The 12288-nt window shown below is 38.3% G+C and overlaps 1 protein-coding gene across 11 annotated transcripts in view; it reads left to right on the forward strand.

The window, feature by feature from the left end:
* Positions 1-12288, forward strand: part of nrxn2b (neurexin 2b) — a 390097-nt gene that overhangs the window by 158345 nt on the left and 219464 nt on the right. For all 11 annotated transcript variants that reach the window (XM_077589547.1, XM_077589542.1, XM_077589551.1 and 8 more), the window contains one exon: positions 10550-10851. In XM_077589547.1, the coding sequence (XP_077445673.1) occupies positions 10550-10851 (302 nt within the window). The remainder of the gene's footprint in view (positions 1-10549; positions 10852-12288) is intronic.

Genomic DNA, 12288 nt, shown 5'->3' on the forward strand with positions numbered 1-12288 from the left:
AATGTTCATTTCAATAAGCCTTTAATTGTCCTTGTCTTGGATGCTTCGGATCAAATGCTGCCTTTTTTGTGCATGGAAGACACCCTCCTTTCTCAAATATTCATAGCAGGGATAGGAATCCTTCTTGAGGGAATTCTGAAACGCGATGTTTGGATCAGAGGGAACGAGGAGTGATGGAAGGTTAACAGTTTCCTCTCTTCTTTCCTCCTCCCTTGTTGCAGGAACTATCTGACATGGTGACATTGTCTCCTCCTTCTTTCTCACTCCCTCCGTCACCCCCGCCTGCACTTTTTTTCCCCGCCTCCACACGCCCTTCGAGATGCCAGGGAGGCTAAAAGTTAACTGCTGCTTTGTTTCAATCACGACAAATTAAAATATTTAGCGCTCTGACCTAGAATTGGATTCTTTCAAATTCCGTCAGTAATTATTCGAGAGGGATTGTTTGAAATCATTTAGGCCAGGCAGATGGTCTCTGGATGAATGTGGAGCGAGCATTGGATGAGGATTAGAGCGCTGGTGTCAAAATGGCGGGCTTTGGGTTAGGTCTGGGCTCCAGGTGCATCATTTGTGGACCGCAAAAGTTGTTGCTCGTCTAATGATTTTTAAAAAAAGTCAAGATAAGTTTTTTCTTTTTTCCACCATGTCCAATGCGCACAAAGACACGCACAAAGACACGCACAACGAGACCCACAAAGACACACAAAGACACACAAAGACACGCACAAAGACACCCACAGCAACACGTACAACGACACCCACAACGACACACTCCATGACACGGACAAAGACATGCACAAAGACACGCTCAAAGACACACAACAACACCCACAAAGACACCCACAAAGACATGCACAAAGACACGCACAAAGACATGCTCAAAGACACACTCAAAGACACTCTCAAAGACATTCTCAGAGACACGCACAAAAACGCGCACAAAGACAGGCACAAAGACAGGCACACAGACACGCACAAAGACACGCACAAAGACACACACAAAGACACGCACAAAGACACGCACAAAGACGCACAAATACAGGCACAACAACACCCACAACGAGACTCACAAAGACACCCACAAAGACACCCACAGCGCCACCCACAGCGACACCCACAACGACACGCACAACGACACCCACAACAACACGCACAACGACACGCACAAAGACACACACAAAGGCACACACAAAGACACGCACAACGACACGCACAAAGACACGCACAAAGACACGCACAAAGACACACACAAAGACACGCACAAAGACAGGCACAAAGGCAGGCACAAAGACACCCACAATGACACCCACAACGACACCCACAAAGACACCCACAGCGCCACCCACAGCGACACCCACAACGACACGCACAACGACACCCACAACAACACGCACAACGACACGCACAAAGACACACACAAAGACACGCACAACGACACGCACAAAGACACGCACAAAGACACACACAAAGACACGCACAAAGACAGGCACAAAGGCAGGCACAAAGACACGCACAACGACACCCACAACGACACCCACAACGACACCCACAAAGACACCCACAAAGACACCCCCAGCGCCACCCACAGCGACACCCACAACGACACCCACAACGACACGCACAACGACACCCACAACAACACGCACAATGACACGCACAAAGACACACACAAAGCAGAGCCTGATGTCATATCAATCTTCGGAGGCTAAGCAGGCTGTTCAGCGAGATGTGAAATTGAAACGTAGCCTTGGTTATTAGACAAACAGTGTACCGCCACAACTGCTGCTTCTCTTGTCAATAGCTACCGAGAGTAAGCAACTAACAGCTCATTTGTCCAAAGGCACCAGCTGGTTATTGCGGCATGGTGTGTGTGTTGTGTGTGTGTGTGTGTGTGTGTGTGAATGAACCTTAACGCAACCGTAACCGCAGCAATAAAATGACGCCTCAGGCAAGACCGTGTAAGCCCCTTGTTGTACTTTTGTTTGTTTGAAATATGTATATTGGGTGGTACAAATTGATTGGCGTTCGAGTAAAATATTAATTATCTTGATATAAATGAAAGCTACTGTTAAAAACGCAAAATTGAGACATTATTAAGACATTTAAAACAAGATTTGAATTAAATGAAGTACATGTACTGTATTTTCTGGACTATAAGTCGCCATTTTTTTCCGTATTTTGGCTGAGCTTACGTCTTATACTCATTTAAATTATTTTTTTTCTATAAAATGTGTTTTTTTTTGGCTATTGTTATTTTTAAGGTTGCTATTTTGTCTTTAGTTAACACATTTTACTTAAGTTCGCTAATGTGTGGTTTGCTATTCATTTCTAGTCAATTAAAAAAATGCGTCTTATAGTCCAGTATATGTGACTAATTTTTATATATTTTAAATCTATTTTTTTCATTTAATTGTGCATTTTGTTTTGCTTGGTGCGATTTATAGTCCGAAAAATATGATAAATTGAAAGCAAAGTTATAGCAGGATTGGTTTTTTCACGATTACTCGTTTTCATTTCATTAGTTTTGTTGTTATTGTCCAGATATTTAATATTTATGTCATTATTGAGACGCCAAAACAAAGGACGTTCATTTTAGCTCTATTTTTCTACATCGAAATATCGTCCCTGTTAGGTTTTGCTTTGAATTTCATTTTTTTTTGCCCTCAATATCCTCCTCCCACTTTGTAAAGCAAAAGCTGTCACATTGCTTATTTATTTATTTATGGATTTTTCTATTCATTTTAAATTGGGCTTCATTAAAATTCCCGCTGCATTGGCTTTTGTTTATCTGGGAAATGTCTGCCATTGAAAAACCTGTCAAACGAATTTTGTCTGCATATACGCTGTGTAGTATAGAGTCCATATTTCCATAATTTGCTTGCACCGTATAATATAATTTACCGAAAACTGCTTGAGAAGACCTAATTTGATGTTTAATATCAAATGGGAATCCGCAAAAGATAACCCGATCTTGGAGTTTTTTGGGGATTTTGATCCTTTGTAACCTTCTTTCACGGTCATTTTTGGAGGCTGGCTACCCGCCAATTTTCCACAATTATTATTATTTTTCCTCCCGTCTGTGGATAATGGCACTCGCCGTGGTTCACTGGAGTCCTAAAGCTTCAGAAATGACTTTATAACCCTTTTCCAGTTTGATAGATGTCCATTACTTTATGACCCATTATTGAATTCCTTTGAATGGCCGCATTTTTTTTCCAGATCTTTTGGCCTATCGAAGCAATTTCATGATTCAACAGGTCCGGCTTTGTTGTGCTCGATGAAAATGAACTGTTTTGTCCGCCCAAAAACATAATTTTACATGTAATTTCGCTTTTCACGAGATGTGATGTATCAAAAAAATACTTGGCAAAGACATGGGCAAAGGCACACACAAAGACACGCGCAATGACATGTGCAAAGACACGCACAAAGACACCCACAAAGACACCCACAAAGACACACACAAAGACACACACAAAGACACACACAAAGACACACACAAAGACACACACAAAGACACACACAAAGACACACACAAAGACACACACAAAGACACACACAAAGACACACACAAAGACACACACAAAGACACACACAAAGACACACACAAAGACACCCACAAAGACACGCACAAAGACACGCACAAAGACACGCACAAAGACACATACAAAGACACGCACAAAGACACGCACAAAGACACGCACAAAGACACGCACAAAGACACGCACAAAGACACGCACAAAGACACGCACAAAGACACCCACAAAGACACCCACAAAGACACCCACAAAGACACCCACAAAGACACCCACAAAGACACCCACAAAGACACGCACAAAGACACGCATATTGATCAGAGGATTCGATATCTTAATTGCTTGTTTTTTGGCACTGCTTCAACGCGTGGTAAGAAAAGACCTTCAAAGGTTGTCAATCATTCGATTAAATTAACCAGTACTTTGAAGATGTGACCTACCGCACCATTTAAAAGTGACCTGGAAAAAAACAGCTGAATCCAATCAAGAGTCCTCATCTACTAAGGGTTCTTAAAGTGTGTGACTTCCACCACCGCACTTGTGATGTCATGGCTATGAATTCATGGCACTTACCGTAATTTCTGCATTATAAAGCGCAAATAAAATGCTTGAGTTTTCTCAAAAGCTGGCAGCCACCTTATAATTTGATGCGCTTTATAAACTGATAAATATTGGTTAATCATTGTATGAAATTCCCTTTAGCACAGACCCATCTAGTGGATGGATAACACAACCCACTACTACTACAGCTTCATCTAGTGTATATATAATACAACCCCTGCTATTACTTCTACTACTACTACTGCTACTACAACTACTCCTTCAACTATAAATAATACTACTACATTTACTACTACCACAATTACTACTACTACAATTACTATAACTACTATTCGGACTACTACTACTACTGCTACTACAATGACTACTACCACAATTACTACTACCACAATTACTACTACCACAATTACTACTACCACAATTACTACTACCACAATTACTGCTACTACAATTACTGCTACTACAACTACTATTCGGACTACTACTACTACTGCTACTACAACTACTATTCGGACTACTACTACTGCTACTACAACTACTCCTTCTACTACAATTACTACTACTACAATTACTACTACTACAATTACTACTACTACAATTACTACTACTACAATTACTACTACTACAATTACTACTACTACAATTACTACTACTACAATTACTACTACTACAATTACTACTACTACAATTACTACTACCACAATTACTACTACCACAATTACTACTACAATTACTACTACTACAACTACTATTTGGACTACTACTACTACAATTACTACTACTACAACTACTATTTGGACTACTACTACTACTACAACTACTACTACTACTACTACAAATACTACTCCTACAAATACTACTACCACAACTACTGCTACTATAATTACTACAACAATTACTACTACTACAACTACTATTCGGACTACTACTACTGCTACTACAACTACTCCTTCAACTACAATTACTACTACCACAATTACTACTACTACTACAACTACTATTTGGACTACTACCTCTACTACTATTTGGACTACTACCTCTACTACTATTTGGACTACTACTACTACTATTTGGACTACTACTACTACTATTTGGACTACTACTACTACTACTACTATTTGGACTACTACTACTACTACTATTTGGACTACTACTACTACTATTTGGACTACTACTACTACTATTTGGACTACTACTACTACTACTACTACTACCGCAATTACTACTACCGCAATTTCACTTTCTGCCATGTGTGATATGTCCAGTTGCTTGGACTTACATGGTGAAGTGGTTCCCATTGGCACCATTATAGTAAATCACTGGTTTAATCCTGGAATGTTTCAGGTAAACAAAGTGGAATGTTATAACATCAAGACAAAGGGTGGCAGTCCCATGTTGCGCTTTTATGACCGTAGCATCCAGAAATGCAGCCCGACTTCGATAAAAAGCATTTTATGTCTGCCTTCTTGTGCTTTTTTTATAGTCGCCATTTGTGTAGAATGTCACATGTTGTAAAAAATTGACGTCAAGTTGTTGGTCACCGTGCAAAGGTTATTATTACTTGGTTATTAGCGCTGACTTCACTCGTTCAAAGGAAAGTGGCTCTTCAGAAATGTGTCCTCGTGTGCAGCAGGTGGTGTCGTGGCGACCTCCGTTGCATACACGCTTTGGAAATGGAAAAAAATTTTAATCTTAGTGAAAAATATGTTTTATTGTTGCTACTGGTGCTTTTAAAACATTCATCCAACAACATTTTTTCACCCTTAAAAGCCCAAACCATTAAAAAATAAACAGCAAATGGCAATTCATTAAATTCCGAGCCAGTCCTGCAACTAAAATTTCCAAATAATTTGACCTAGGGACAAAAAATACCGTAATCCCTCGAATATCGCGGTTAATGTAGACCAGATATGGCCGCGATAAACAAAAATCATAAAAAATTATAACAATTTATAACTACCATAATACATGTCGCGCCTATACAGAAATACAAATACGTACAATTATCAAAAAGTGTATATTTATTAAACATTTCAGCTATAAGGACATCCCAAAAAATCTGATAATTGGGAATTTTAGTCCAAGTCCTTTGTCTTCTCGTTCCCATGGGTCCATTGTCCGCTATATTCGAGGGATAACTGTATATCATATTGCTCCATTGAGCTATAAAGGGTTAATATTCTTCATTCACTAATTTTCTGAACCACTTTATCCTCGCTAGGCTCACGGGGGGTGCTGGAGCCTATCCCGGCGGGGACCCTGATTCAGTAGATAGTCGATCGCAGGGAATATGGAGATCGACCACCATACTAAGGGCAATTTAAAGTGTCCAACCAGCCTAGTTTTTGGAATGTGGGAGGAAACCAGAGTACCCAGAGAAAACCCATGCAGGCCCGCAACATGGAAAAACTCCAGATAGGTGGACCTACCTGGATTTGAAACCAGAACCCCAGAGCTGTGAGGCCGCCGCAATTTATTTTTCACCATTGTCACTGCATTTAATTATTTCAGCCATGTCCAATTTGCGCCGTTACTGTGTGTGTATACACTAATAATTACGATCCATTCCTCTGGACGCGAGCCGGCATTGGTTTGATTCCTCACCCCTAAAAGTGGGGATGATTTCCTCTCCCTTCCTTAGTTCTCTCCTCCCAAAGGCACAGCAATCAGACATTAAATGAATAATAAAGAAGCTATTATGGCTAACTCCATTTCAAATGGCTAGTTTCCTTCATGTAAGGTCTCGCCGCGAGGTTAATTGAGACCTTGACAGCGCTTAACGTGAGCAGGTCCTGACTTTCATCAAGCTGCAATGTAAAGCCTTTATCCCGAGCCCAACTCAGTTTTAATTACTGTATTTTCCACACTAGTTCTAGTTGGTAGTTGTGTGAGGACTATGGAACAAATTTGAGAATTTACTTATAAAGTACACTTCTACTTACGAAATGTTCAAGTTGCAAAAAAAGTCTCGGAACCAATTAATTTCGTAAGTACAGGTATAACTGTATATATAAATATATATAAATGTATGTAAGACATAAACACATCATTTCCTTCTAATTTTATCTAATTTTTGTGTGTTTCCTCACATTTTTCATACAAAATTGGGACACTTGGATAAATTTTAAAGGGTCTAGTTGGTAGTTGTGTGCGTACCATGGAACAAATTTGAGAATTTACATATAAAGTACACTTCTACTTACGAAATTTTCAAGTTACGAAAAAAGTCTCGGAACCAATTAATTTCGTAAGTACAGGTATGACTGTATATGTAAATATATATAAATATATCTAAGACATTAACAAATCATTTCCTTCAAATTTTATCTAATTTTTGTGTGTTTCCTCACAATTTTCATAGAAAATTGGGATAATTTGACCAATTTTAAAGGGTTTAGTTGTGAGGACCGTGGAACGAATTTGAGAATTTACATATAAAGTACACTTCTACTTACGAAATTTTCAAGTTACGAAAAAAGTCTCGGAACCAATTAATTTCGTAAGTACAGGTATAACTGTATATGTAAATATATATAAATGTATGTAAGACATAAACACATCATTTCCTTCTAATTTTATCTAATTTTCGTGCATTTCCTCACATTTTTCATACAAAATTGGGACACTTTGACCAATTTTAAAGGGTCTAGTTGGTAGTTGTGTGCGTACCATGAAACAAATTTGAGAATTTACATATAAAGTACACTTCTACTTACGAAATTTTCAAGTTGCAAAAAAAGTCTCGTAAACCAATTAATTTCGTAAGTACAGGTATGACTGTATATGTAAATATATATAAATATATGTAAGACATTAACAAATCATTTCCTTCAAATTTTATCTCATTTTCGTGCATTTCCTCACATTTTTCATACAAAATTGGGACACTTTGACCAATTTTAAAGGGTCTAGTTGGTAGTTGTGTGCGTACCATGAAACGAATTTGAGAATTTACATATAATGTACACTTCTACTTACGAAATTTTCAAGTTAGGAAAAAAGTCTCGCAACCAATTAATTTCTTAAGTACAGGTTTTACTGTATATGTAAATATATATAAATGTATGTGAGACATTAATAAATCATTTCCTTCAAATTTTATCTCATATTTGTGTGTTTCCTCACATTTTTCATACAAAATTGACATTAACAAATCATTTTCTTCTAATTTTATCGCATTTTTGTGTGTTTACTCACATTTTTCATACAAAATTGGAACACTTTGACCAATTTTAAAGGGTTTAGTTGTGAGGACCGTGGAACAAATTCGAAAATTTACATATAAAGTACACCTCTACTTACCAATTTTTCGAATAAGTAAGTCGTTTTTTTACTTGAGAAAACCAAGAACAAACATTAATACTGGATTGTTGCTTTCCTTTGCATTTGTTTCCGGCGCCCCATCTCACCACCTGTCTGTTTCTTCTTTAATAGCCCTTTCCTATGTCAATTCACATCTCAAAATGTCAATTTCCCGAGAAAATGAGTCGTTTTCCCCATCTCAGCCATCATAAAACGTTTCAAGTGAGCACCCGCATGCATTTTGTTGGGGTGTTAGGTTTCCCCTCTCGGCAACGATGCCACTTATTCATCAGCTGTCGCAGGCTATGGCGAATGGCGGCGAATCATTTAGCGTAGCTGTTTGTGATCATACCAATCGGATGTTTGCACAATATTTCGTTAGACTGGATGAACTGATACTTTTTATCTCTAAAGTTCCTGATTAAAAGTGGAAACCATGATAAAAAACTCACAATAGTATTCTCCCATATTTTCTCGCATATAAGCCATGTTTATAACTAAAACAAATGATGATGCCAGGGTGCCGGTAGTTAAACGGACACACTTCCTGATTGTACTGCTCACATGACTTCCTTTTTAAATTTGTCTATGTGCAATCCAGCAGATGATCCTTTCGATTCATACAGTATCTCAGAAATACCACCTGTGATGATTTTTTTAAAAGATTTTTCCCTTCAAAGTAACACATTTGTACTCCCTATTAAAACCATGAATATGGAGGTGAAAATTGTGAATCAGGAGGCAGCTTATACGAGAGAAATTGTAAAAATCAACGATTTATACAACCCCTGCTATTACTTCTACTATTACTGCTACTAAAACTACTAATTCTACTCCAATACTATTACTCCAATTACTACTACTACAACTATTATTCCGACTACTACTACTACTGCTACTACAACTACTAATTCTACCACAATTACTCTAATTACTACTACTACAACTACTATTTCTACTACAGTTACTATTACTCCAATTACTACTACTACAACTAGTATTCGGACTACTACTACAACTAGTATTCCGACTACTACTACAACTAGTATTCCGACTACTACTACAACTAGTTTTCCGACTACTACTACTGCTACTACAACTACTACTGTTACTACAACTACTACTACTACAACTACTATTTTGACTACTACTACTACAACTACTAATTCTAATACAATTACTATTACTCCAATTACTACTACGACAACTACTATTCCGACTACTACTACTACTGCTACTACCACTACTAATTCTACCACAATTACTATTACTCCAATTACTACTACTACAACTACTATTCCAACTACTACTACTACTGCTACTACAACTACTAATTCTACTACAATTACTATTACTACATTTACTACTACTATTCCGACTACTACTACTACTGCTACTACAACTACTATTTCTACTACAATTACTATTACTTTAATTACTTCTACTACAACTAGTATTCCGACTACTACTACGACTAGTATTCCGACTACTACTACAACTAGTATTCCAACTACTACTACTGCTACTACAACTACTACTGTTACTACAACTACAACTACTATTCCGACTGCTACTACTACTGCTGCTACAACTACTACTACTACTACTACTACTACTACTACTACTACTACTACCACTACTTCAACTACTATTCCTACTGGTACTACTATGCTACTGCTACTGGTACTACTATGCTACTACTACTGCTACTGCTACTGGTACTACTATGCTACTACTACTGGTACTACTATGCTACTACTACTGGTACTACTATGCTACTACTACTGGTTCTACTATGCTACTACTACTGGTACTACTATGCTACTACTACTGGTACTACTATACTACTACTACTACTATTATATAATTCATGTCCAATTTCCTAATACTATGACAATAAAACGGAAGTCTGGCAGATTTTTATCAAGATTTTTCCTTCAACGTAACACATTTGTACTCCCTATTAAAACCATGAATATGGAGGTGAACATTGTCAATCAGGGGGCAGCTTATACGAGAAAAATTGTAAAATTCAACGATTTGAAGGCAACTTTAAGGGTACGGCTTATACACGGAGGTGGTCATTATGCGAGAAAATATGGCCATGTTTAAGACAATGGATTATCTTATTGTGTTGTTTCCCAACTTGACAGGAAAGGAAGAGTCGGTAGCAACCTTCAAGGGCAACGAGTTCTTCTGCTACGACCTGTCGCTGACGCCGATCCAGAGCAGCACCGACGAGATCACGTTGTCCTTCCGCACGCTGCAACGCAACGGCCTCATGCTGCACACGGGCAAGTCCGCCGACTACGTCAACCTGTCGCTGAAGAGCGGCGCCGTCTGGCTGGTAATCAACCTGGGCTCCGGGGCCTTCGAGGCCCTGGTGGAGCCCGTCAACGGCAAGTTCAACGACAACGGCTGGCACGACGTGCGGGTGACCCGTAACCTGCGCCAGGTAAACACAAACACACCCCCAAAAAAATCCATTCTTGGATCGTTACCTTCTGTTTGCTAACCGATTCAACGCAGTTCACCTTCAGTCTGTAACTAACCTTGCTTTTTCTAACTATATCTTTTCAAGGTTGGCTTCCCTTTTTTTCCCCCCGCTCAGTTCGTGGCGAGGCTCTAGATATCATGACAGGATACCTTTTGATGTTTTGATTTGTCCTTACAGAATGTGATTGGAGTGCAGTGGTACCTTTACCGGAAGAAAAAACATACATTCAAGGGTTCTTTGCTCATAATCTTTGAATTTTCCCTCTCTAAATTAAGTCAGAAAATGCCCTATGTCTCTATTATTGACCGTATTTTCCGGACTATAAGTCGCACTAGCCAAAATAGAGAAGTATATACCATATTTTCTCGCATATACGCTGTATTTGTCGCAAAAAAATGATGACTGAATCGAGGGTAGGGCTTATATGCGCATAAATTAGACGAAAACTGCACGAAACTGCAATGTACCAAAGACGAAACGGTCATTTTTTTTCAAAATAGAGCAAATAGAAACAGATGAAACATTAAACTAAATTTATTTTGACATCTATGAATGAAATTCAAACTATATCTTGCATAAAAATGTGTAAAAACCTCACTTGTGCCTGACTTTGCTCGCTCAAGCCGCCGGATGACAAACCTGACCATTATTTACTACACTTCTTGGTTGTACTGCTCACATGACTTCCTTTTTAAATTTGTCTACGTGCCAGCAACACCCTTTCGGAATATGAAAACCAACGAATTTTAGGAATACCAGCGATCTAGTTTTGTCTCTAATCAAGTCTCTTGATGCAATGATAGCATGAGATGCACATTACGCAGGTATCAAGGCTGATATTTTAGTGATCGATCGCAAGACTGTCAATCAGCCTTAACAACTTTTGGAATGTGCTGACATGGTAAACACTATGAACACATATCAAGGTTACTTGCATCTAGCCAGTCAGAGCACGTTTAACTACCGTTAAAAGATAAGATGGCGGCGCCCTGAGCGAGCAATGGCAGTTTTTTCCCGTTTTATGCAAGATACGGTTTATTTTTTTCTTGAATTTCATTCAAATGTGCTTTTAATTGATGATTTTTCTTACTTCTTCCTTCAAAGTAACATATATGTACTCCCTATTAAAACCATAAACGTGGAGGTGAAAATTGTCAATCGGGGGGAGGCTTATACGAGAGAAATTGTAAAAATCAACGATTTATACAACCCCTGCTATTACTTCTACTACTACTGCTACTACAACTACTAATTCTACTACAATTACTATTACACTAATTACTACTACTGCTACTACAACTACTAATTCTACTACAATTACTATTACACTAATTACTACTACTGCTACTACAACTACTAATTCTACTACAATTACTATTACACTAATTACTACTA

The sequence above is a fragment of the Stigmatopora argus genome, chromosome 20 (assembly GCF_051989625.1).
Source record: "Stigmatopora argus isolate UIUO_Sarg chromosome 20, RoL_Sarg_1.0, whole genome shotgun sequence".
NCBI lineage: Eukaryota > Metazoa > Chordata > Actinopteri > Syngnathiformes > Syngnathidae > Stigmatopora > Stigmatopora argus.